A 27991-nucleotide genomic window follows, 5' to 3' on the forward strand; every position below is an offset into this window, starting at 1 on the left:
TTCAACTTGTGCTTTTTTGGCTGCACCATCAATGAGATGCTCCATTTGTACGATTCAAAGTGGGAGACATGTTATTTTTTTTTGCAACAACCAGTAATTTCTTCTCGCGGAGCGGATATCAAGCTGTATGACCCTGTCAAAAGGGCCTCACATTGCTCAAGTCTGCTCGGAAGTCTGCTCGGTTTCCTTGGCGATAGCTTTATTAAAGACTGTTTTTTTTTTCTCTCTCTCTCTCTCTATGCGCTTGTGTGTGTGTTGTGTTTGTGTGTGGTTTACTAGCCGGCTGCGGTGGTTCTCGGGGGCCAACCCTGTCCAGCTGCTGCTTTACAAGACTGTAACATCAAACAATGGTTTGACTTTGCCCTCACCTCTTCCGCTTCACTTTTAGTCTTCTTCTCCATTCGCCATTCAGTAAGTACGAGTGTGATTTTCCATTGTGTTCCGGTCAGGCGGTGATGACCACCGCTGACCTGACTGTACAACGAACGCACAGGAGGTCCCCTCAGCCTAATAACGTGCATTCGTAGAAAGAATCAAATGTCTCAATTTGAGCTTGTTTTTTTCCTTTCAGTTCTTGGCCGGGCTTGCTCTTTGTTAACTCTTTCAGGGGCGCTCGCAGCAGAAATGCCGACAGCAGGGGTCCGGCATTTGCGGCCCACAGGATGATAATCAATTAGGGTCGGAGGTCGGGCTCATCACAGCTTTTGGCAAATGGAAATTCTCAAGTGACACAAAGTGGAAGGCATCTGTAAGACAGTCTCACTTGGGGCTTTTTCAAATCTACCTTGATGAATACAACTTGCGTGTCTTGAATGAATTGTTGGGGTTTATTCCCCTAACCCTATGCACATGTTTGAATGCAAATATTTACTTTTTTTTTTATGCAGAGAAATGATTATTTTAGTTTTTAGTAACCAAATATGGTTCCTTTCCTCAAAAAGCCACTTATTTTTAGAAGAGTCATTGGCAAATACGAACTGATCTTTGGATGGTTGGAAAATGTCTGTAGCACTTCTTTGGGTGAGCTGCTTGGCATTTGAAGCAGGCAGGCAGCCATGACACCATGGAATGTTCTCAAGCCAAGTAGTGGCCCAAACATTTGGAAAACTTGATCACAACTGATCCTGCAAATTTTTCGTCAAGCAAAGCTCGCCTCGGACAATTAGAAGGGGGCCGGCCGCGCGTGAAAAACCTGACATTTACATTCACGTATGGGTCTGCCTGTCTGAGCATAACCCAGAAAATGTGAAATGTGCCCATCACCTCCGTGGCGATCCTCCAGTTGTCACATCGTTGCTTTTCTCTCTCTCTCTTTTTGTTCCCTGCCATTTGCGTTCCTCCTGCCCACAATCCAATATGCTGCATAAACTCTGTAAACTAGGGAGTGGTAAGATACAGACAGAAATATGAATAGCAATATATCACTCCACAATTTTTCTTACAGTTCAACTTTGGCAGAAGTCTGGACTCTCCTGAGTATCATTCTAGTTAGCGTGCTGGGTTCAGACAAAGCTTGGAAGCTTGCTCGTCATAATTCAGATATATTTGAAAAAGAAAATCACCTGTAATCATATTCTTCCTTTCGATAATAATATTTGGATTTTGATCATATTTTGAGCTTAACAATGCTGTGATTCTTGTCAACCATTAGACAGCTCTCAGAATGATGCAGTATAGCATTTTTATTTTATTTGGGAGGGGGTCAACACTTGAATAGAATTGCACAAATGCAATAAACCGCTTTTGTGGCCAATGGATGAGGGGAAATTGGGATGAACAACCATTCATCCATTTTCTATAGTACTGGTGCTCATTTGCCAAACTTTTGCAGATGAAATGATTTCAAATTCCTCACAGAGGCTGAAGCGCAGCTACGAATATACAGCTCTGTTTCCTCACAAATTCGATCTCTTGCCATCGTCAGAGGAGCAGATCAGTAGCCGGTCGAATGTGCAATTTTAGCAAATTGTAAAAGAACAGCCGCAAAAGGATCAGAAAGAGGCCTGCATCCCTCAAATTGATTGCAAGGACATCCATCCTTCAAGATAAAAGGAAAGAAAGGCAGACTTGAATGGAGCAGCATTTGTGTCATTGTTTTACAGCATGGTGACAATCGGAATCCAACAATGGCTTTTTATGATGTGTTTGAACCCAGTGCACCACCAGCGTGTTTGTGAGAAACTCTATCACTCCATCATAAAACGGGATATGAACGGAAAAAGCCAAAAGAGCGAGCGAGCGAGCATGGTTTCAACTGATGTCTTCCAGTTGTGTGACCTCTCTTTCCTTCTGCCTCTTTTTTTTTTTTTCCTGTCTCTCTGGCTTTAATAAGGCCAGCTGTAGAGTCGGTCGGCCTCTCTGGGGGGAAGGAGTAGAGCGTGGCTGGAGCTGAGGCTGGAAGTGGTGGTGGGGGTGCAGGTTAAGGATGGGGGCGGGGCGGGCGGGCGGGCGGGGGCACTTCCGACCGTTTTTTTTCCCCCCATGCAAAATCCCATCAAGTCTGGTGCTTTGGCAGCCAACTCTCCCCCCCCCCCCCCATTTTCTTTTCTTTACCTCCCTCCTTTATTTCCTTCCATCCCACTTTTATTTGTCGGTCTTTCTCTCTTTTTCCCTTCCTTCCTTCCTTCCTTCCTTCCTTTTGCTCAGCTCAGTCCATGCCCGCCATGGAAAGTAGACATGTGCTTTTGGACTTTTGGTAATGAGCCTCTCAAGACGTCTGCTCAGTGGCACCATAACAAGTCCAGAGTCTTCTTCTCCCCCCCCCCCCCCCCCCCCCCCCCTTCCTGTCCGGCTGCTGTCAGTGTCAGACTAAAAACGATTGTGCAAGGAGCGCGATATATTGCTCACTTCCTCGGAGACCCTTTCACCCAGCAGACGCCTGCTCTGTGGTACCGCGTCGGGTCCAGACCTGCTTCCCAGTTCCGACAGGTCCCACGACAGAAGGGCTGAGACTGCGGGGGTGATACTTGCGCCTATGTGTGTGTGTGCTGGTGGGTGTTTTTCATCAGACTAATGAATAATACGTCTGAGCTGCAAGAAGAGTATCAAGCGAGAGGAGGAGAGCGAGAGAGAGAGAAAGCTAATGACTCTCAGATGGTCTTCTACTACTGTGCAGCTGCTGCAGCTCCAACTTTGAAAGGGGAACACTACGAGATTTATAAACTAGGATTATTATTTTAGGGGTATAATCATAAGGCTAGAGTGCTCATGCATGAAAATACCTTATGATTTGCTGTGCTCATTTAGTCTGAGATGATCAAATGAGCCCAGAATTTTTCTTTTTTTTCGGATTGCTTGTTATTTTGTAGCATTCATGTAGATGTGACATTGCTGAAAGAGTTCAACGTGCCCTATTTAGGTTGGGCGCAACTTTGGTGCCAGCGCAAGCACGATTGGGGCCGGGCTGCCTTCGCTCATCTGGGTGTGCCTGCCTGGCCTGGCCTGGCCTGGCCCGGCCCGGCCCCGGACGCACTTGCGAATTTGGTGACACAAAGTAGTCTGGGCTTGCTTAGCATCATCATTTTTGTGACCAGTAAGGCTTTGTGAATTTGATAGATGTGCTATGCCTTACTGGGCGTTTCGGCTTCACTCACCAGCGCATCTGCTAATTTATGGAAGAAAAAAAAAAAAAGTTCAGTAAGTATATATATATATATTTTTTTTTGTCTTGATTAATCGCATGAGGTCTGTGATTAATCGTGATTAATTAAGTCCCCCCCCCAAATTGAACATAGTTGAATAGGATGAATTTCAAGTTTGTTGGTCATTGATTCATCAATAAGCAACAGGTACCCATTCCATACTATCATTTAAAAAACTATCTCTATAATTTGTCCAAATTCTAAATAATTCCGTGCACACACCCCCTTCAGGCAATTGAACTGGGGTCAAGCTGTCGTGTCATTTTATGCAAATGTACCAATTACTACGCTGTAAATCAAATAATTTCTTTTTCCTACATTCTTTGGTAAAATGCTGCCACGTGTGCTTGTGAAAAGCCCCTATGTTATGTTTTCTGGCCTGCAGGCATCAATTCAGGCAGAATTGGATACTGTGTGAGATCAGAGCCACACATGGGAGATGCAAATCAGAGGAAGTCAGGATGGACCACAGCGACTCCAGCACATCTCGCACTATTTTATTGCCCTCAGCCGCCCAGTACTGTGAAATACACTGTCTAGCTTTTGAACGCTGGATTTGTTCCAGGACTAGAAAAGCCATAGTAGGCACCGCTACTAATAATTTTTTCCCTCATCATTCTACATCAGTATAAAATCCTGAAATTTGAGATCACATTTTGGTATTTGCAAAATGGCACCTTCTACACAACAAGCCTGTGCAAAACATTTGAATACAGAATCTTATCAATGGAAAAAAAAAGATTACGAATAGAGGTGCATGATGGTATTATTCGCAGTCATCAAGCAGTACACAAGGGGCCAAATCTGAAAAACTAAATTGAAATAATTGGGAAAAACAATTGCAGGAGTAGCATAGTTCCCCAAAGTCAGCTGGGATAGGCTTCAGCACACGCATTGCTCCTGAAATTTCAATTGCTTTGCACTTTGTATCAATCTTACAGTAAATGAGTAGATAGTCTTTTAATTAAAAAAACAAAAAAACAAAACACGATTCCTCTTCCGCATTTCTTGGACAGATCAGATGGCAAAAATCAGCATATATCAATGCCCCATCAGCAATTCTTCTACTACTACTGTAAATAGCTCTCTTGAAATAATATCCATCAATGGATCAATGGATTATCATTGATGACTATCCACCACTTTTGTATGTCAGTAGTTGAACACAAATATGTGCTCTGACACATGTTGCTGGGGGGGGATCCAAAGTGATGAATGCTGACTGTAACATTATGTAACCCGGACAGATTATTCATTGCGCTATTGCTTTTCAACAGCGAGTGGCTGTTGCCAATTCACACAAAAGAAGCATACCTGCAATGGCACTTGGGGGGGTGGGGGGGTCAGTTCCACTTCCCTGGGAATAAGCCAGAAGTTGTACAGTCATGCTTGATAAAATCCATCCAAAAGTCTTTCAGAAATCTAGGACAAGAAAGAGGCAATCATTTGCAGTGATCATCAAGATGTAAAAATGTTCAACAAGACACAGATTCATTTAAATAAATGCTAACGCTAAAATATTTGTCTCTTCTGCATGATTTAGAGAGCCTGCATCAGAAGGTCTCGACTTGTATATATATAGTATACATATATATATAGATAGATATATAGATAGCTAGACAGAGCGAGAAGTCTTCTCATATCACGGCTTTTACTAGCCATGGCTGGATAATTATCCAGTTCCCGGCTTCAGCCACAAGCCCCGACCGAGCGAGCGAGCGAGCGAGCGACGGATGGATGGCCGGCATCCAGTTCTGCGGCTGCTGCTGGCCGCCAAGTCTGCTGCTGTCCAGAGACATAAACAACACCGAGTGGAGTGCCGAGGGACAGAGGGAGGAAAAGATGATACAGGGAAAGGCAAACTCTGGGCTTGTCAATAAAGTGCATAGGCAACATTTTTTTAATAAACAAGTTCCACTTCTGGATATTGCTTTGGAGTGTCGTTAGCAAGCGTGGAAAAACTGCACAGCCGACTTGACACGGAACGCTTCAAATTTCAAAGTGATCTCAAACAATCTTTTGCCAACTGCAGTGGTACACCACTCCAAAGTTGCCATGCTGTCTCTTAATAGGTTGAGAGCATCCGATTTCAAAGACTCAAGCAAACCTTGGGGAATTATGTACCTTGGTAGATGGATGGGTGGCTGGCTGGCTGGATACAGATGGAAGGCAGCCAGGTAGGTAGCCAGCCAGGTAGGCAGAGCAAGCAAAGGTAGCATCAAGGTTCCAAGGAAATCAACAAACCAGAGAAGGTAACTCTGTATGGGTGACTTTTCCCCATTCCAGTATTGGTCAGCTTTCTAATGATTTCTGAATGGTTTCTAAAGGGCTTTTCAAGAGCTGTGTGACCACCAGGTCCTTCAAACAATTCAGTGATTTTGCAGGTGTGACTTATGAGGTTAAAGGTGACCGGCAAGGTACTAAGGTACTTCAAAATAAGACTCATAAGAAGAATATAATCAAATATATATATATATATATATATATATATATATATATATATATATATATATATACATATCTCTCTCTATATAGTCAATGGGCAGCAAAAGTCACAGAGTAACGGAGAGCAATGCAGCTCGTGGGTGGAATCCCCCCTTTAGCCTCTGGGGTGCCGCCAAAATAAACTCCTGCCTATGGTTTGCCTCTTGCCTCCGGTCTCTCTGGCCTACTTGTGGACGGACGGCAGCAGGGGGACCCGTCCGTGCCTCTCGGAAGGAGGAGCAGGGGAGTCTTTTGGCCCTCCCACCGGCTATAAACCCCGAGGCAGACGGAAACACTCAGACAGCAGGCACACGTGGAGCACAGCGGCAAAGAGAAAGACGGAGCGAGAGAACGAGAGAGAGAGAAACAAACTGCTGCCACGGGCGGTGAGTCATTTTTCTACTTGGGACCCAAGCCACCAAATTGACTTCAAGGTCACTCGAAGCAAATCAACAAGGCACGAGCGGAGACTTGAGTGTGCCATTGTCACTCCACTTTCTTCCAGAGGATTTAAGTCAGTGACTAAAATGATTCTTGGGATGTGAAGAGAAGAAGCAAAGAGGATCCTGGAAGCTGCGGCCGGCCACCTGTTGCACTTTTAGCATCCATCGCTCGCCAGACACGCACGCCGCTGTTGCAACTTAGAAAAGCAAATCGTCTGGCCCATTATTGACCATTTGTAGCCAAGTAAGTGTCTACAGAAAAAAAAAAAAAAGAGTCTCCAGGGGCCGAGTGGCGTGGCGGCATTCAAGATGACCTTCGCCATGCTGCGCACGGCATCTCCCGCAGGCCGCTTCTTGTACGGCGACATCGCTCTCCTCTCCGAAGACGACGACGACAGCTCGGGCTCGGGCTCGGAGGAGCGCTCGGGCAATTCTGCGGCCTATCGCCTGTCGTCCTCGTCGCCCGCCGCCTTTCACATCAAGATGAGCAGGAAGAGAAAGCTGTGCATGGGAGCGGCCGGCACGGCGGCGGTGGAAGCCGTCCTGGGGAGGTTGGGCCCTCCTGGCTCGTCCCCCCCCACGGAAATCCGTCAGAGGACGGCGGCCAACGCTCGCGAGCGGGATCGGACCAATTCGGTCAACACGGCCTTCACGGCGCTCCGCACGCTCATCCCCACCGAACCCGCCGACAGGTACGCCAAGCACAAAGCCTTGCATTTGATGATTTGATCAACGATTGCCGTTTGATTGAATGACTAGGAAACTGTCAAAGATCGAGACGCTTCGCTTGGCCAGCAGCTACATCAGTCATCTGGGGAACGTTTTGCTCCTGGGCGAGGGGCTTCACGACGGACAGCCCTGCCACGCTCCGTCGCCGCCGTTCTTCCACGTCAACTCCTCCCCCGGCCGAGGATCCGACCAATCGGGCCAGCCCAAGCACATCTGCACGTTCTGCCTCAGCAACCAGAGAAAAATGGTGAGCTGACAAAAAAAAAATAAAAAAATGTAGCATCTACGCAAAATGAAAGGCACCAACGTCAAACATACGGTCATGACATGTAAGGTCATTTGGCCGTTTCAAGCTGATGTGAGAGCAATAATGGAGCCTATAAAGCCCATTGGGCAGGATGGTGGTGCTCTCCAGAACCACCGCACAAAGCTTCAATTGAAAATAATTGAAGAAAAAAAAGCAGATCAACACAAAGTTTCTATTGGAAACAAAATGCATTTCTTTTTTTTTCTAGTTTTGTTTGGTCATCTAAAGGTGGCACGGCATCTAATTGCTTAGCTTAACAATCCAGACTTCATTTCAGGCAGAAGACAAAAAGAAAGAAAATATCCAAACAATTGACAAAATAGAGAAGAGTGTGACTTTAGGCCAGGCCAAAAGTCAACAGAAATTATTGAGTCCATGAAAAGTGGTGGTGTGGTGATCTCCAGTTCAGTGCAGTCCTTGATCATTGAGCAGAATTTATGAGTAAAAAGTTGCCATCTGGCAGAGTCCCCCCCTTAGCCTAGCAGTGTGTGAAAGGCAATACTCTCCTTACTGTCTAAAGGCAGACAACACACACGTCAATGTCAGCGCTCCCTCCACCAGTTCAACTCATTTGGAGAACAGTAGCCTATTTTTCGTAAGCAAAAACACAACAAACTGCATCTTACGTTTTTGGATCTGCATTTTCATTGCCGTTACTTTGAATTTTTCTTTTCAAATATTTGAGTTGTCACCATCCGTTGCTGTCAGCCCAAAGCATTTTTTTCTTAAAATCAATCGATGGTTAAAAATGGTGTTGCGTAAAACATTGCTTGACCTCCAACCTTGCGCTTTCCTTTCATTTGCACGTGCCTACTTGCTCCCCTCCCTCCCTCCCTCCCTCCTTCCCTCCGTTTCATTTGTCTCGTTGAGGTCAGTAGGATCTGGGTAATACTATCTGCTGCTGTCAACTGGCGGCTGCTGCTGATGCATGATGAACGTGGACCTGCATGCTGGGTAGAAAACTTTTTGGAGACTCGTGTGTCTCCCGAGCGTCGGCCTCAGCTACGTTTTTCTGTTTCCTATTAGCGTTTTTGTATGCTTAACGTGCACTTTGTGTGTGTGCAGGCAGGCAGGCAGGCAGACAGGCAGGGCACGCAAAAAAAAAAAAAAAAAAAAAAAAATTGTATGCTGGCTTTGTGAATGTCAAGATAATTACTGACAATATGGGCAGAGGTTATTTTTTTGATGGCCATTTATTGGTGAGTTAGTTTATTGGCAGGATGAATCACTAGACCTGTATTTGAGTGCTGCGTGGATCAATTTAATTTTGATCTATAGTACAGATTGAGATATTTTTTTTTACATTTGCAGTTTGATCGGGGGCAGTAAATAACGGCGGTTGTAGTACAAAAGGAAAAAAAAGAGATTTGAGGTCACTTGGGTAGCTTTCTGCATTAGCACCACCTATGGACATTGAGTGGAACACTATCTTATGATTTGATAATCGATTGAGGATAAGTATTTGGAAGATGAATGAATGAAGGAGGAGGCTCTAATGTTTTGACTGCAAATGAACCGTGTAATTACGCGTGTGACCGTAATGTAAATGTTGTCATGTATGTTGTCACAAGAAAGACATGATATAAATCCAAGCAATGATTATTATTACTACGACAAGTGATGCATGTGTGTGATTGAGCCCAGAACATGGGGAAAGTCAATGATCTCTTTCTGTGGGTTTGTGCGTCACTTGAGTGAATCAGGGTGACTGACTATTGTTGATGATGACACGCAACATGTGCCGCCACTGAAATTTAGAGGCAAGCTTGTACGGCACGCGCACACACACACACACACACACACACTTGCTCTCTGAGTCTGGAAGTCATTGGTGGTGCAGAGCAAAGCAACAAATGAGCTAATTGTTCTGAAAATGATTTATCCCGCTTCTCAAGAGTGTTTAATTCAGCTGCCGCTATTAGAAACACATTGACGTTAAGCTTTGATGGTGACGTTAAAGAAGGCTGGAAAGAGCTCTGTTAAAAATAAAAAAAGAAACTCCCTCCCCGCCCGCCCGCTCACACCCTTACACACACACACACATACAGGGCAGTGGGCACACACTGCAGTGCGGTGCGGTGCGGTGCGGCACGCAACACACTTGATCAAAAGCATGTCATTGCAAGTCTCCTGGTTTTTCTTCCAGAGCAGAGCCAGACGGCGGGTGGGCGGGCGGCAGGCAGTTCATTGCAGCTTTGGAGACATTCTATATGATTACTCGCTTAAGGAGGCCTGCATCGCGACGGCCCTTTCAACACGTTCTAACTAATGGCGTGCAGGAAGTTGTGGAAACAGACATGGAGAGAGAGAGAGAGAGAGAGGGAGAGAGAAAACAACGGAGAGAAACTGCCACGGACTCGGTGGGATAATCAGCCTGCCATTTGTCCTACACTTTGGACAGTTTGAGTTTTTTTTTAACTTTGCTGCTTTATGGAGCATGCACTTTTAGAACACACTAATGATTGTGGTTTTTACACTCATTTGGTTATTAGTCCGTTTTGGGAGGAAAAAAGCATGACATCACGTGAAATTGGACATTTCAAGGTCAGAGATGAAAAGTAAATTACCCTCATTTGCTGATACTGCTGCCGCTTTGCCTGGAATTTCGGAGTGATGCTAATGAGGTGCATCCAAGGTGGCTAATATAGGAGGGGCCTGTTTTTTCACATCCATTCTTGCCCACTGCTGGCAAATGTGTGTGTGTGTGTGTGCCTTGATCAGCGCGTGTGACTGGGTGCCGTCATGCGTGCTGTATGTTCTCAGCACAGATGGAAGCAGTTAAAGGCCAATTGAACAGAAACAGATGAAGTCGGGTCATATAACTAACAAAATCGATTAGTAAAACGATCATTTTGTTGTCACTCGCTCTCAAGGGGTTCCCTTTTTTTTTTACCTCCAAACAACGGCGGCACACCGGTTAGCACGTCCGTCCGCCTCACAGCGCAGTTGTTGTGGATTCAATTCTGGCTTTGGCCTTCCTGTGCGTGGAGAGATGATAGCGACGATGGCCGTGTTAATTCATAAATAATGATGACATCACATAAAAGCGTGGAGTTGTACGTACATGTGGTGGATGAAAGGCGTTTGCCATGAGGACGCGTAGAGTGTGAAACGCATGTCAAACGGCAAACTGAGCTTTGCTAAATTCACTTTTGATGTGCGCTATTTGAACAGGAGCGCCTAATCTGCTGTCAATGGGATGAACGTTTATGGAGGCAATTACAGCGTGTGTGAGACACCCCAGGTGCTATTTTCTTTTTTTTTGTCTTTTCCGTACTATCCCCCGCTCTCAGAAGTAAAAGGCATATGAGCAGTTTTTCTGTCATGCTTGAATACCAATCTCCATATATGATTTAGAGAGAAATGACATTTTCCAAGTTTCCTCTCCGCATGCCGCCAGGAGCTAAATGAGATGTTTGCATTTGAAAGGATGGCTTAACACCGGGAAATAGAGCCAGAGCACGGAAAATCCACAAAAAAAAACCCAGAGGGCCCTGCTTGAGTTTCACAGAAAAACGATATCCACCTTCAATTGATAAATAAATGTTTTCTGTCGTCACAGTAAGTTCTTTCATGGTGATCAAACAATATTGTATCTCAAGTAAACATCATCAGGTCATCGTATTAGCGTGGGTGGAACAAATGGCTCCAATGGGAAGCTTGGTGAGAGAACGAGCGAGATGAATGTCGTGTGACTTTGTCCGGAATGAGTCTCCGTGAGATTGTTTTGACTGCCCAGTCAGCCTTAAAGTTCTCCTCCCCCTGTTTTGACTGAGCGAGTCGCACCTCCCTCCCTCCCCACTCGCAGCTGTGGCAACCCACGAGTGAGTCGAAGTGATGGCGCTCAAAAAGTCAATTGCACAAATTGGAGGAGCGTACCATCGGCGTGCCAACTTTCCCACTCGCTGCCCATAATGTTGTCATTTTAATTGACGCTTGAAGTAATTCAGTCCAGCTAGCAACTTATTTGGTCATTTAAATGGATGTTAAATGGAGCCACACACACACACACACACACCTCACTCAGCATGACGCAGTGAATTTCTTCAAGCCAATCAGTGAAGACGTATTTCCATGCTGGCTAGATAGAATATGCAGACGTGTCAGTTATCTTTCAATACAGCATAAAAAAATGTTGGCTGTGATTTCTTTTCCATTTTTAAAGGTTCATTAGTGTGATTAATTAAAAAGTAGTGCATTAAACCGTAGTGATAGTGTTGCTTAAACAAATATTGCAATAGTAGTTGATCATAAAAACTGCTACTCTAAAGTTAACCAATTCTGTGCAATTGTTTTTCTATTAATTTGAGTGAGTGAGTGATTCTGCTCTATTTATATCATACGAAAAATCAACTTTACCAATGAATGAGGATTTAAAATACCCGCACCAAATTAATCTGGAATTGTAGCAATTGTCCTAAAACATACAACGATCGGTATTAATAAAAAATAAAAAAAAAGTTGACCCAGCAAACATATTTGTGCTTAACGAAATACAATTGTATTTTTGACTGCTGCAATTTCAAATAATATTGCTCTAGGCAACAACGACAAATGAATGTTCCTTGCCTCTCCTGGTTCACTTGGCAAATATTATTATTATGCGGATTCATGTCCACTAAATTGTCAATTTGAGTCATCAACAAAGCAGTCTCACCGTGAGTTTGTGCCTTGAGCCACCTGAATGAAAGAAAGATTCCTTCTAAATCACCTTAGTGAGTGGTAGCACAAATTCCAGGCCGAATCCAATCATCTCACCCCCTCATTCTGGCCTGATATCTAACATTCGCCCACCGTCCAAGATGTCGTCCAAGACGACACCTCCACCTTTTGTAGAGTCTAGAAGGAAATGGGGAACAGGTGTTGCTTGGGCTGATGAGTGGGAAGCCAGGAGATTGGCTCAAAGCCAGTCAGGAGAAGCTTTGCCGACGACAAAAAGCTCTTTTTCATCTTTCACGTCACCTGAGAGAGAGGATAGTTGTAACCTCTGACCCCGCCGCCGCTACTACTACTTGAGTGCACTTGGAGCCTAATTAAATGAGGTTTCTCCGGATACCATTTCATATCTTTTCTGGGCAGTGAGTTAATCTAGGAAACATCAGGCCTGAAGAAAAAAAAAAAACAATAAAGCACGCAGGGATGATGTGTTGCGTATCACTCAGTAGTCCGTTTACCGAAATCCCCCGAGCCTTACTTTTTGGTTTAATAGTAGCCGAGGAGTGAGGGAGGGAGGGAAGGAAGGAAGGAGGGAGGGAGGGAAAAAGTGATGTTATTTTCCTGGCCAGATAGAGAAGCAGTCCAGCCAGCCAGCCAGCCAGCCAGCAAGCCAGCCAGCCAGCCAGCCCACAGCCAGCAAATCAAGAGTGCGCTGCTCTGATACCACAGATAAATACTTTGCTGTCAAATGCCAGCTCGTGATGTCACACATTCAATTCGACGTACAGTATGTCTGCTACCCATTTTCAAGAGTTAATTCTGCGCTCAAAAGTAGAGACAGAGATAACGTTTCGACGTTTGAATTATAACTTTTTCACTTTTATTTCTTGACAGCCGACCAGTGGTGGCGTTCTTTATTTGTGAAGATTACAATTTGTTATCCTCAAGTAAGCATAGAAATGTTGCAAGTCATAAATCATTTGACGTGGATAGCCACATCAAATTTCAAATGACGCTAAACTTATTGCGCTCATATTATTATTTTTTGCCTATGATTTAACCATATTTTTTTCCTTTATTGAATTCCATTGTGTCTGAGATGGGGTGCATTTGAAAATACGTGAATTTTCTAATATTTGAGCTTATAAGAAGGTCCGCAAAAGTGCATGCGTGATTCCATTTTTTTGTTTTCTTTGATTTATGTGCACATTGATGTGAGAGTTGTTTTCGCTTCTCTTCTCTTGCAGAACAAAGACAGAGACAGAAAGACGGCCATCCGAAGTTAACAACCCAATCAAGAAAAGGCTCAATCATTTATTGTTTTTCAATGCAGTAACTTGAGGACTTTTTTTTTTTTTTCAAGAACTGCAGCACAAATTTTACAGCGTGTTTGTCTAACTTTTCGCTCTTAAGGAACTTTTGGGGTGTTTTCACTTTGGGGGGAAAAACAATTTTTTTTCTTTTTTCCCCCCAAACGTGCATATAAAAGGCATGAAGAGCCTTTCATTGTGGGACTTTATTAGGTTATTTGCAAAGAGCAAAGAGCCCTTAAGAGCCCTTGGCACATGATCACAAAAACACACAAATCCATGAAAGACAAATTTGTATCCATCAAAAGCTGTGTAAACTGTAATATAAATGTATATTTATGTGACATAACATTCTATATGAAACGATGTTATTTAACAAGCATATCAATTTCTTGAAAACCAATTAAGAGTGGCTTGCACAAAATATTGCCTTTTGTTGATGGCATGACATGCTGGAACTCTTCTTTTTTTTTTTTTTCCGAGAATATATTTTTGTGTTGTGCTGGAAAATAACTCCATGGTCAATAAATTGTTTTGTATCCACGAGCACATTGATATTTTGTTGCCGCAAAACTCTCGTGGAGAAATGAACATTTGATTGAAAACTAGTAATCAATATTCATTAAAAAAGAGAGGGGAAGAAAAAAGTATGGAGCTAGCCTTTTTTTTTTTTTTTTTTCCTTCAGCTCGCTCCAGTTGCATCCACGTAAATTCTACTTGCAATTCCCCGCTTCCTGGCCTTGTGCTTGTGTCTCTTCTTTCCTTTTCCCTTTTCTGCTCTTTGGGGGCAGGAAGATCAGAGCTGAGGGAGACACAAGGATGGATACAGGATGAGACAGACGGAGGAGCACGGAGGAATGCGAAAAGGGGGGGGATGAATGAATGAGGTGGAATTGAATCTGCAGGTATAGCTTCTTGGACAGACATCTGCCTGTGTCCCTTTGCTGTCCTCTTCTTTACCTCTCCACATGCTCTTTCTCTCTCCGCCTCCTCTTTGCCTCTTCCTTCCTTTTCCCCGGAGAGCCACTGGCTTGGTGCTGATGACTTTCCAGGGTGTGGAGCCTCACAACACTTGTTACCTTGTTTTCTTTCTATCTGTCTGTCTGTCTGTCTATCTGTCTGTCCATCCATCCATCCATCCATCTATCTATCCATCTAATTGAATTGAATTCTGTATATATTTACATAATGATGTTTTGGCTGAGTGGCATCGGAGCGCTATTATTTGATGGAGGCCCAAAGCCTTGTTGGCACCCCGAGGGCGGGCGGGCGGGCGAGCGACGAGCCATCCAATGTGGACTGAGCGCGAGTATCCGTGAAAGACAGCCCTGATGTCTAGTGCGTACTAATGACTCCTGGTTCAGTTGGTCTGACAGTCTGATCTCTCTAACAGGCCGGCCGGCTGTCTGTCTGTCTGTCTGGGCAACAGAAGGGGGAAGGAAGGGGGAGCAGTTCCTCCCTCCCACACATAGACCAGACCAGACCAGACCAGATCAGATTCCCCCTACGCCTACACACACATAGACATGCACGCAGATGAAAGTTTGCACGCTGATGACAAATAAGTGGACACATGCGTGAATGTGCCGTCATACACGCTTAACAGGATCTGCCACATAGCTTAGCTGGCTAATGATCTCTGATTTTTACATTGATGAAAACAGATCAGCTGTTGCGTCTTTCACTGGGCGCTTTTGGAACAAGGTGAGCCAACCGGAGGTGGACCCTTGGCGGCCAGGCGCAACAATAAAATGTTCTCTGAAGAAGATGCCCTCATGGAAATCTGGCTGCTGAGGAAGTCAAAGAGATGCTGCTGCTGCTGCTAAGTTCATCCGAACAATATTCCAAATACTGGATGGAAAAAGTGCCAGCAATCCAAATGATCACATGTTAAACCGATACATTGAATCTATAATGCACGATTTCCTTTTCCTTTTTTTCTCCAACTATCATCTGACACTCATGGAACTTGTCTTTGGAAAAGCCTGTCAATGTACTGAAGCCAGACAGGCAATAAACATCAATCCTAATTGTTCCAGCACACAAATTGGAATGTCTAAATAGATTTGTTCTCATATAAACTATCTGGTATTTCAAATCCTAGCGAATGTTTGCAGTGTTGCATGCTTGTGCTCAGCCCTAGATGCGGTTTCAAAAGAAAATGGGAACAAATGGAAATCCACAATCGATAGAATAAGGAGGTTGCTCAAAGTGGATTTAAAATGGATTTAACCTTGGCCCACATGTCACCAATGGTAGAGAATGAGTGCTTATATGAATGAAAAAAAAAAACATTCTGACCCCGATTCTGAATTCAAAGGATGGAAAATCACAATGGCAAGAATGAAATCAAATTGACAATGAAGACAGCGGAGGAGTAAAAAGTCATTTTTGTTGAGTAAGATATATGAATGAATGATGTTCCTGGAGCATAAATTTGGAGCATCCATTTCCTGGGGTATATTCTCCCGCTCTGTCCAACTTCCTGCCTCCCCGGACTCGACCCGTCTCAATAAACCAAAAAGAACAAAGATAGCGTAAAACGTGCAGGAAGGAGGGAAATGCACCTTTAGGAGCATTGCTCTTTCTAACCCAAGTGGGATGAGAGCTATGCAAACACACCCACACCAAAACACACACACTCCAGACACACGTGGTCGCTCTCAGCGGGAGTCCAAATGCTCCGAGAGGGAGCTGTGCTGCCGGCCGAGGGCCGGATGAAAGGAAACACTAAAGCTACAATGAGCCAAAGACAGGTGGCCACTTTGGCCGCTCTTTCCTCTGCAACCCCCCTGATGTGCACACCTGTGAAAGTGCCCAATCCATTACTTCTCCAGCTTTCCCCCAAACGATTTCAACTTCTCTCACCTTTCTACTTCTTCTCGTACCTTGAGCAAACATTTTGGTTGAAAAGACATGATGAGGACACCACCCTCAGACTTCTGCTTGTGTGTGTTCAGTCCGTTTTGGATTTATGCACGCATACATTCCTGTTAGTGTTTCTGACTCATAAGCTCATCAATCATCATCGTACGCATTGCAAGATGTCTTGTTCCCATTTTTTTTCCTCCACTTGTTAATAATCTTTTCATGCAGTCGAGCCTGTGGTTGAAGCTCGTTTGGCCAAGAAGTCTAGAAAAAAAAAAAAAAAAAAAAGAAAAAGACGAGTTGGTGTTGTCAAGTGAGCCAGTGCCTTGCTTCCCGATGCTTTCATTCATTGCTTTTCCACATTCATTAGAATCCTCCAATTGTCTAGACTCGGATTTAATGTCTGTCTGGAAAAGATGTTCCAGACATAGTCAAATCCTATTTCAATCCAATCATTACTAACAATAATAGTTTTTTTTTTGTAACTTTATTAGCACGTCCGCCTCATAGTTGAGATGGTTCGGGTTCGATTCCACATCGGCCGTGCCTGGGTGGAGTTAGCATGTTCTCCCCCTGCCACTCCAAAACTATACAATGGGTAAATGTGTTTAAATCTTATTCAAATAAATAAATAAATACCGTGACATTTGGATATGTCTGTTTTTTTGATAAAATTCCATAAAACAAATTATATATGAATTCGAATGTACTTTTTAGCTTGTAAATGTAGGTCAGTGCTTGGGCTAACGTTCAGGCCAGAAGCACTTAGGAGATCATGCATCTGCATAAAGGCGCTCTAATGCAATGGCTCACAACGTTGCACGTTTCTTTTTTTCTTATCCACCACTAATGCGTTGATTGTAGAGACAATCCAAAGCTTGAATCACCTCCAGGCAGGATTGTTCGGAGCAAACTCATTATTATTGTGTGGTCTAACATGCTGAAATTTTGGGGGGCTATCAAACACGATGGTGCAGGTACAGAAGAGAGAGGGAATGAGGAGGATTGCAAGAGGGGCCAAGCCTTCCTTGCTTGCTTCCTTGCTTGCTTCCATCAGTAGCAAGTTGCCAGAGAATTGTTGTGCTTCGCCAGGTCCCTCTGCTCTCCACTCTGTCCTCTCCAATAAGACCCTTGCTTTAATGCTGGAAAATTCTCTCAGAGCTGTCAATCACCCAGCTTTAATAAAAACAAAGTATAACATTGCGCTCCCTCCCACTCGCTCTCCGCTCCCCTGGAGAATCAGAAGGCAAGATTTTGTCTATGGAACCCGTGAAAATCTCCCCTGCTTTTATTAACAAGGCTCTGGTTTGACCAAAACTCTGGAAAGATCTGGCCACTCTCCACCATCTTCCATCTGGAATGCATTAACACCAGCCACCTGGACCCAAACCAAACCTGGGGGGTATTACAGAAAATAACTCCAGACCCAGCATGTATACACACAAGCTAGACGATGGACTCGGAATTTCCGGGTCAACCGGTGATCATCTGATGACTTGCGTGAATGTGGGATTCGCTGATGAACAGCACAGCAGCTAACCTCCCTGAAATTGTCAACAATCACAACTTGCTTGAAAGCTCCGTATAAATTGGCTAAAAATGTTCAACCGAGTAAAAACCATGAGCACATGTTCTCATGGCAGGTGTGCCAGATAGATGGTTCCAACTTTTCAAGTATTTTTTCAATGAAGTAGAACGTAGTATGTGCACAAGCAAATACGGACACACAAACACACGCACACACACACACATGCACACGTGTTGAATGCCAGCTGGTTTGATTCCAAAAGCACTCACAGCCTTCTTAAATCACCAAGGTAAAGTATCGGCAGCAGAGGCGGAACTAAATGAAAAGAAAATAAACATGGCTGAGCAACGTTTCCAATCCAGAAGCCAGTACGGATAGATGGGGCTCCTCGCTGGGTGGAAAACACACCATAAATCACAAACCATCATTTGGAGGAATTTCAGCAAAAAGAAACACGGCCCTCTCCCACCCCAAATTGCCCAGGTGATTTATATCGCCAAATGTACAACTGTGAGAACTTCTGTGCCTGCCTGCCCGCATGTGCGTGTGAAACCGAGAAAGAGAAACTTAGTTTAGTCATGGAGAGCATTTCTGTTGACACTTTCCACACTTCATGACAACTGCATGAACCTCGTGGATTTAAAAGCACACGTGCTGAGAACTCGCAATGACATTTTGGTGCAATTCAACAATTCAGTGAAGTCTATCATTCATTTTTAGTTTTCATTTAATTGGTCAGTACTTATTATTTTGTCTGCCACCATTTCATTATAAGGACTTAGGCGCGGAAATTGCTGCTGGATTTGCAAATAACAGAGGTGGCCAACGTCTAATTCTAGCTTATTTGATCTGAGCACGTGTGCCCGAAGTCTGACTGTATGATCTCAAACGTCGGCTCTTGATTTTTTTTTTTTCCCTAAATGAAACACCCGCCCAGACATGAGACTAGAAAACAATCTTAATTGCAAAGAAAGTGAATAAGCAAGCAAGCAGGCAAAAATGTCATTAAATGCATGAGGCACAAGTTCCTCCACAGCTTAATTGTGGTCACAAAAGCATTTCATCATCTCACGTTTGAAAATACACAACTCAATTGCTTCTTGATGTTTTTATAAGACGAGAAGAATTGTGCGCTGTGGTTGGAAAAATAATAAATAGGACACTCAGCACTTTCTAGGTGACTTTCTAGCACACTGACTGTCATCTCGTATCTCACGGTGTACTGGAAGCAAGCGTAGGTGTGTACATTTTTCCGTGATGAGCGGCAGCAGAGGAGTTCCTCAGGGAGCCTCAGCGTGCCATTACCTGGCTGGCCGGCCTCTAACCTAGCCTTTAACAATTGAGCTGATCTGCGGTTGTGACTCAGCTCAATTGGATCACAAATTGGGATTTGATTGGAAAAGCTGAAAATCACTTTGGAGTTTCTGACTAAATGGAATACGGCTTGAGTGTTGCGGAAAGACTTTTCTGCGTAATATTCATCACCCCCAGCACAAGGATGAAATCCAAAGTCAAAATGGGCTCATCATTTCCAGACACTGATTTGCGTTTGAGTCGCCCACCAAAATAGTCAACATGAATTCTAAAGCATAAGGCAGGCAGGCAGGCAGGCATGGTGAAATCCAAGCCCGTCAGCAATTGTCATCTGCCAAGTTTGTGAGCTGCTGGTGCTCACGTCCATCACACGTGTTTATTTTGAAAAGCTCACTTTGCTCTCTTGAAAGATGGAGCATAATATACGTATGCGAGGAAGCCCATCTAGTCAACGAAATGCAGGATACGCCCTGCCCTGCCCTGCCCTGCCTTGCCACACATTTGTAGCCACTTCCACAAGCAGCTTTTGTGGTTACGCTGGAGGTCAGGCCGTGCCTGCCTGCCTGCCTGCCTGCCTGGCGTAAAAACAAGGCAAGGTCAGAGCCGTTCACTCTGTGTGTCATGGCTCCGTTTTTGTTCCTCGCTGGAATGGATCCTATTGACCCCATCAACAACGGTGCAAGCTCTTCCCACTTGGCTGGATAATCCGCACAGTTGGGGTCACCACCATGGATTGTGATGTCATTCAATGTGTCTACAGTACACAGTATCTGAAATCCAAGTATGCTTTTTGTTCTTTTGATATTTTCTCGTCATAGGCATCAGAGCACTTTTCAATCCTACTAAAATCAGCGTATATTGTATTTGTGCTTCTTTTGTGTTTCAGCCTAGCATAGACATGACGAGAGGATATACACGATGTGTGCATTGGCCCAACATCAGATTTTGGATTAACGACAGGGTTTTCTTTTTTTATTCTATTTTAATGGTGCACTGCACATCCGAAAATAAAAAGGTGATTTAAGGGAAGAATTTGAGCTTTTACAACTTTTGCTGCTTATTTCAAAAGACTCAAATATACACAAGACAGAGAAGAGACATAAATATGCTTACATTAAAAGGCACCTCAAAAAGTTCCGATGCTAAAAGTGAGCCGTATTAGGGCGGCCACACACTGCACTGTGAAATCTGTCTGTGCCTGTAATATTTATTCGACAGGTTTTATGTTTGAAATTGTGGGTAAGAGAAAAAGAGTAGTTGTGTTGGCATTGAAATGAAATGACCCAGGCAGTTGCAGGCAGTTGCAGGCAGGCAGTTGTGGAATGGAGCTTCTGCCACTTGTCTTTGTACGCACCATAAAACAATCCCTTTCTGCATGCATGGACAATGAAGCTCCTTGTGAAATAGCAGCAGTGATGATGAGGCAGAATGAGAGGAGCCTGCCAACAGAAATAAAGGAGGAGAAAACCCAGCTCAAAAGAACAAATAAGGTCTCCCTTCCACTGTGAGCCATCAATCACGCGTGGGCCTCTCTCTACCAAGAAGAAATTAGAGAAACGAAAAAAAGTCCTACCATAAATTAGATCCTAAATTTATTTTCCTCAAATTAGCATTAGCCGGTGTGAAATTGAAAAGAATGGCTCAAATGAAGTTTCAAAGTCCATTTAGGCACATCAATGACACTCTTCTCTTCCAAATGTTTATGGACACATGTCATAGCTGGAATGTGCCTCAGATGATGTCAATTAGAAGTCCAGTTACGTCTGTATTTTTTTTTTTTTTTTTTTTCCTCCGGGGTGGCTGAGGGACTTCCTTTTGGCTGGGCCTCAACACTCTCAACGTACCGTAGCTAAGCTCCACTTCAGCCATTACGTAAAGCAGCGCTGATAATATTGCCAGTTAATCACGTCAGGTTTTTCTTACGGTATCGATATATACTATATCAAGAAAGTGAAAATAAATTTCAGCAAGTTGCTCAGACCATCTCACAGTCACCAAGCGGAATTGATTCATTCATTGTGTTATTTCAGGATGATGCTGGCAAAAGACAGGGAGGGAAGGAGAGAGAGAGAGAGAGAGAGAAGTGGTGAAGAAAACACATCAGTTCTGTGTGTCTCAAATTACGCCGTGTTCCAAGTGAGTTATAGCAAAGCTATCAGTACTGTCTGTATGAAATGCACTCCAAGATCCACAATCCAAAGAGCATCCAATCATCCTTCTATTGAGGGATGTGCGTAAAGCCGAGCTGACCTGGCAAAAAAAAAAAATGCATCCGTCAACTCTGCCCAATCTGGTCAAGCTGCCTTTTTTTGGCCTGAACGTAAAATTGCTACGCTGGCGAGTCATTCCGGAAAAAAAAGTGAGCAATGCATGACACACTTTTTGATCAACATAGAAAATGCATGATGCAGCACTTTAACCTGGCCAGAGGTCAGCAAACATTTGGTGGAAAGTGCTCCAGGCGCACTTGGCCATCCTCTTTTTCCATTGCGGTTCAACCACGTGCAACACAATGCCTGAATGGTAAATATCAAACGGATGACAACCTCAAGTTCAAAATATAGAAGGCCGCTTTTACTCTATGTTATTCTTTCAAGAACACGCAAGAATGACTACATGTTGTTTTTGCCTTCTGGTGCTAATTTCCACTCCAGTCATCACAACAACGATGTTTTTATTTAATTTTTTTCTTCTTCGTGTATCACCAATTAGCAGCCTGCAGTCATTGTGGAGTTTAACAGCAAGGGCTAATAGCTTAACCTTCCCGAAGCAAATGATCCGTTCCTCCCTTTGAGGTTGGCTTCAAACCTTGGAATATGACGTTGGGGCACATTTAGGGCTGGAAACCGCCACAAGTGCTAAAAATACCACTGCCAGTCTGCTAGCCACGGGCCTCCGTCACACATTCATTACCGCACGACCTGAGGTTGAGAGGAGAGGACCGAGTAGGGGATGTGGTCAGGAAAAAAAAAAAAAAAATCCTATAGCGTGTGTGCGTGTGCGCGTGTGTGTGTGTGTGTGCATGCTTAGACAGTGACAGTAAGAAAGTTTGGAGATGTGGTAAAAAGAAGAGAAATGGAAAGTGAAGCTCTGAGGTGTGTGTGCGTGCAGAATCAAGAATGGTTGTGGTCAGCTCCATTAACATTCTATATTTCCTCTGGTTTCCTGTCATCGCAAAATGACGCCACTCATTGCCGTCCGTCCACTGGCTTATTATTGAAATCTTACATCAGGTCCTTTCTGAGGAATGTGGCTAATGAAATCAATTTTCGACGATCCCCCCCCCCCCACCCCTCTGGCCTCTCCCATCTCTCCGCTTCCATCCAACATCCTTCTTGCGTCTATGATTTATTCCCTTGCTTCTCTCCATCCGTCCGTCCGTCTGTCTGTCTGCTGTACTCTGTTCCAGCTGCAGAGTCTCTGTTGGCCCATCAATCGTTCTCTTCAAGCCGTACCTGGCCCTCCATCAACAGGCAGACGCACATTTGTGCATACATGTAGCCAGCGCATCTACGCGTGCACGTACGCAAGACGCCAGTGGGGCAACCTGATCTTCAGTCAACCTTGGAGTCAAGCACGCAGATGGAGCTTCCAGGTTGGGGTCCCAATGTGAAATCAAGACTAACAAGGTGATCTGTGGCTGCGCAAACTCAGGGCCCGGCCGGCCAGCCAGCCAGCCAACTGGTGTTTCTTCCCTGGGCTGCCCTTCAGTCTGCAGCAGCACAGACAACATTGGTTTGGAACGTAAACGCAAGCTGGAGACTTAGGCAAATAGCGCAGCTGATAATTACGCCGACTAACAAAGATTGTCTTGGACCAATTACACACACGGAAACTATTTCATTCAAATGCGATAGTCAATATTTATGTCAGAGTGTGTAGTTGAAGGCAAGAGAAGAATATTTAGAGGGGCAGGCACTAATGACTTCCTCCTCATATTGTATAAGCAATGTGGAATAATTACGCATGTCTCGATCTGTTATTGTTGGCCGTTCCGCGGTAAAACTCGAGACGTACACGGGCTTAAGCTTTAATTCAGTCTGGTATTCGGCCATTCCCAGACTATAAGCCGCATCCGAATATCAACCGCAGCGGCTAAAATCAGAGGAAAATCCGGTTTTGTTAATACATAAGGCGCACTAGACTATAAGCCGCAGAAATCCTCAATTCTATTACTATTCGATTAGACTCTGACGCAAAAAAAATGATTCGAAGCACAAGACGTATCCGCCCCCAGACACACAACTGAGGTCGTGCTCATCCATCTCTCAAAAAAAGAAAGATGTCGACTTTTGGGGGGGTGAGGTGTGCCAGACCCAGGTTGAGGATTTCAAATCAGATTAACAGACATCCTTCTCCAACCTCCAATGACAACAAAAGTCGGCCGTGATGAAATGACAGTTCCGAGGCGGCCCACGGGCCAAAGCAAATACAGGAAGGAGGAAATGTTTACAGGTGCTACAACAAGGTTGGCAAGAGGAAAGGTTGGAATGATCATTCGGCCGGCCCTGTGTTTGCTTAGAAAAAAACGTGTCCATCCATCCATCCATTCTCTGTATGACTTGTCCTCACCGGGTCCCTATAAAGTGAAAATAAATGTCTGGTAAATTTGATACGCCACAGAGTATAATGAAGAAAATTGCTCAGTATGTCAAATGAGGCTTGAAAATGGTGAGAAGCGCTTCAGCCTTAAATGCTGTCCACTGAAAAGATGTCGACAGATGGACTTTCCAGTCCGGCCGGCATCGCCTCCTCGCTCAAATAGCAATGCTCTCTGTAAATGGTGACATCTTTGGGAGATGAAGCATCGCTAGCTATAGCTAACGTTAAAAATAAATGTCATAATAACAACAAAATACTTATTAGCCTCATTGTAGTGTGTATTGCAAAATGGTTGTATTTTATTATTTTTTTTATTTACAATTCATAAATGTATTTTCCACTTATTGACAGGATTGCTTCAGAAATCTCAGTAGAGTTAATTTCACCAACTTCATTCAGCTTGTTATATTCCCAAATCACTTTTGCAGTGTTTTTGAACATTTCAAATTTAAATTTGAAAACACATACTTCATTTATTTCATGACACGTTTGCTGAGATTTTCATCTATTTGAGTTCAAATAAAAAACAAGTCGGAATCCTCAAGGCAAAAATAAAAAGTTTTTTTTTATTCAGACATCTGGTATGTCACTGCGAGTGCATATCTCACTCATTTTATGGAATCTAGCATTCCATTCAGTCCGTACTTCAAGCTGAGGTTCTCATTGTGAATGTTGTTTTCCATCTCTTCTATTCTCTAGCCGCAGGCTTTCTTGACCAAAAAAAATTCTGATTAATGTGCACAAAGACAATTCACTTATTCTAAGCAGACATGTCCTGCCTGCCCGTGCAAGGAATAAAGCAAGCACACTCTAAAGTAACCCAAAATATCAACTCTTTGTGGGATCTCAAGATTATTTATTTGCATCTTTCATTGCCTTTTCCACCATACGTTTTCCTAAATGGCGTTCTCCAAATAATTGTCATGATGAATGTCTGAACGTGGGCTCAATCCTCGCCCCCAAACATTTTTGAGCAGACTTTGCGGCCGAATGATGGAAAGCAGATCTCGCTGCGAGACTAACGTATCGTTGAGTGCCCCTTTAGATGCTTCTAATTGGCCTAGGCAAATATTATCCGAGAGGTTTGCCTCTTTGCCTGAGGGCGGTCAAGGGGTTATTTTAAGGCTACCAGCCTTTGAGCTTATTTAATATCTGCTCGCTCGAATGCAATAAAGCTGTAAAGAAACACCTTTCAAATGATCGGTGCTATGTCAACATGTAAATTGAGCTTAATGATCCAACTTTGACAATAATAGAGCATGTGGAATTGATTGCAGTCCTTGGCGCTATCATGACAAATGGTTTGTTTTTCCAATGTTGGAGATGAAGGGTTCACATCTGCACAAGCGTATACTACGTACATATATCCATAGACGCACGCCTGGGCTCAGACTGAAATTTCCTGTTAAGTAGTGGCGGGAGATGAATATGAAAGATTTGTCACTGGCCAAGTGGCTCATTTCAACTGGCAGTTTACAAAAGGAAGCTTAAATATCAATAAATACGACGTACATACGCGCTTGATCCTTCCAAGAAGACGTCAAATAAAACATTAGTTAGAAATGGAAATCTGCTATAGGGTCATCGTGAAAAATCTAGCAATAGGTTTTCATCCTTAATGAAATGAGTACATTCTATTTTATAAACAAAAAGTGGACAAAAGTGCTCAACCTGTGTATTTTGTTTGTGTTGCTCCATGTTTTTTTAGGTTTTTAAACAATTCCATTTATTTACAGTATATGTTTGGCACAGTATTATTTACAGTGTTGTTTCTAGTCATTTGGTTAAATATTTTAGCTACTCGTTATTGTGCTGATGTATCTAATGAAGTGTCTATTGAGTATATATTCCATGAATTAAAATGATACGGTTATGGTGAAATGATCAAAAAATATTTGTCAGGTGAAGAAGAGTTTTTTAAATATAGTTTTCGATGTTTTCTGTTTGCTTTAAAAAAACAAAAAAAGAATTAAGTCATGTTGAGAATTGTGTTTTTCTTGGGAACTTAAAGATAAATAATTTGTTCACCAAAGCCACATTTTTAATGCAATACTGCAAAAGAGAATTTCAATAACTTTGAACTCAATCCTATACAGTAAGAGAACGCTCAAGACAAGATCGCCCCCTATTGAGCTAAATAGAAATAGCATGAAGTCAGTAAATCAGGGAGGCAATGTGCACTGCTACCTATCACAGGCTAGGGGTCACTCATTTCATTTCATTTCATTTCATTTCATTTCTTGACAGATGACAGCTGTTTCTTGGGTACTGATTATCAGTTTGAAACAAATATCGTGAAATCATTTGAAAGCATCAAACAATCCATTCCAGTGACGTGTGCTGAGGTTCACACACTGACTCCTTAAAATGTACAAACCCCAAAAAGATAGCTTATTCAATTGGCTACAGGTTATTTCCTACTTCATCAGCATTCTATGCACACACACACAGTTTATGCTCTTACCTTTCTTTGTAGATGAAGTCCGTGGCCAAGGTGTACTTGGGTGTAAAAGTCCTCCTTATTTTCCTTGAGTTGAGGCCCATTTGCTTTCATTTGGCCTCCTCCATGAAATTCTGATGGCGCCATCACAGCAGCTCAATCATATGTTGGAGCTTCTTCTCCAAGCCTTCCTTCCAAGAAATACATTGTCTCTCAACACTGGCAAAAAGGCCTCCTTCACAGGTGTGTGCTTGGCAGGTGACATTTTGTTGGGTGCTCGGTCGGTCTACCTCTGCAGCAACAAATGGGGCAGCGTTAATCACCCCTTGGCTCGCGTACGCCACCCTTCAGTGCGGCAGAGTACTATCGGCCTCAACCTGGGCCTTTAAAGTCCCATCAGCAAGGCAGGGGTCACTAAGTCCTCGACAGTATTTTAGATGTCTCCCTCCGCCAACAGACCTTATTGAAATCATCAGGATGGTTATCATGATTCTGCAGAGCTTGCCGATGATTTGATCATTAAGTGCGTTGAAAAAGGGAGACACATTGTCGAGGCCCGGAGTTGGTGACCCCTGCATTAGACAGTGAAATCCTGACCCCGTCCCAATGCCGAACCATAGTCATAAAATAAAATAAGTAGGAAGGAAGACACGAGTCCAGCTCCGTCTCAGTATGCTGCTTTTTTAGAGTGAAGCACACGTGACACAGGCATGCTACAGGTGAGAGCTGCCACAGGGTGGCGCTGCACGTCAACACAATCACCCTGCAACTACGGGTGCAATCTATTGTGCTTGACTTTTTCACCACGTGTCCAGATGATAGATTTGTCCAACAAGCTCATGTCACGTCACGACGGTCCAAGACGAGTCCCACGTACGCTCATCATGGTCATGGTCGCTACCTAGTGACCAAAGCATTAGGGACACTTGCACAGTCCAATCATAGCAAATACAAATGTTTCCATCACCAATGCCAGGAAGGTATTGATTTGACAAATTGGATGTATTTCACTCACACACACACACACACTCGGTTGCTGTTCTTATCTTTGAGCATTTGAACGTCAACATGATGTGCTGTAAAATGGGCGGCGTGCATGTGTGTTTTATGGTTCTATCTCCGGTGCAACGTAAACGGTGCGCCGTGCAATAGTGTTATCGACTTTCTAGTCATTTGTCCACGTTTGCTCAACCTTTGTCAATAACATTTTTATGGCAATATCTTAGTGCTTATGGATTTCAAATTGGAGCAAAACAATAACCGCTTCAGGGACGTTTGAACGTCTGGGATCTCTTTATGTTCATTGAGATGAAATGAAGTCTTGAATTAAAACTCGGCAGGCTGCCGGAATTGACATCAATACGTACCGTGCGTGCATGGTCTCTTTGTTAAAGCTCCGATTATAAAATGATGTAGCTGCAAAGGTGATAGGCCTCTTTAGGCCGCAAGTCCAGCGCACTGACGCTTTCAAAGGTTGATGTCAACATGGCACCCACGCATGGAGAATGGTTGGGTTGGGTTGACTTCCTGACACTTGTTACTATGCACAGGCACGCTGCGCATCACATCACGCAAAGTGGCAGGCAGGCAGGGTATGGTCACGCTTTGGTCCTTGGTTGGAGCCCTCTTCACACACAGCTGCTGCTGCTGCTGCTGCTGCTGCTGCACA

General features: G+C 43.8%; 1 protein-coding gene and 1 long non-coding RNA gene across 3 annotated transcripts; one reads left to right on the top strand and one right to left on the bottom strand.

The window, feature by feature from the left end:
* Positions 1-27982, bottom strand: LOC125974723 (uncharacterized). Its single transcript, XR_007483706.2, has 5 exons — positions 27690-27982; positions 26347-26614; positions 10498-10582; positions 4956-5063; positions 1-1377 (listed from the first exon to the last, which is right to left on the bottom strand). It is a non-coding gene; the product is annotated as an uncharacterized lncRNA (long non-coding RNA).
* On the top strand, positions 6365-14222 carry LOC125974697 (basic helix-loop-helix transcription factor scleraxis-like). Of its 2 annotated transcripts, XM_049729464.2 has the most exons (4): positions 6367-6511; positions 6631-7260; positions 7328-7544; positions 13508-14222. In XM_049729464.2, exons 2-4 carry the CDS (start codon positions 6878-6880, stop codon positions 13544-13546), a joined length of 639 nt encoding a protein of 212 aa, XP_049585421.1. In that variant the 5' UTR covers positions 6367-6511; positions 6631-6877; the 3' UTR covers positions 13547-14222. The 2 variants fall into 2 exon arrangements, with proteins under 2 accessions (XP_068508168.1, XP_049585421.1); XM_068652067.1 differs by having other exon boundaries at positions 6365-7260.
* Positions 27983-27991: the final 9 nt, after the last annotated feature.

Source organism: Syngnathus scovelli, chromosome 9 (assembly GCF_024217435.2).
Source record: "Syngnathus scovelli strain Florida chromosome 9, RoL_Ssco_1.2, whole genome shotgun sequence".
Taxonomy (NCBI): Eukaryota; Metazoa; Chordata; class Actinopteri; order Syngnathiformes; family Syngnathidae; genus Syngnathus; species Syngnathus scovelli.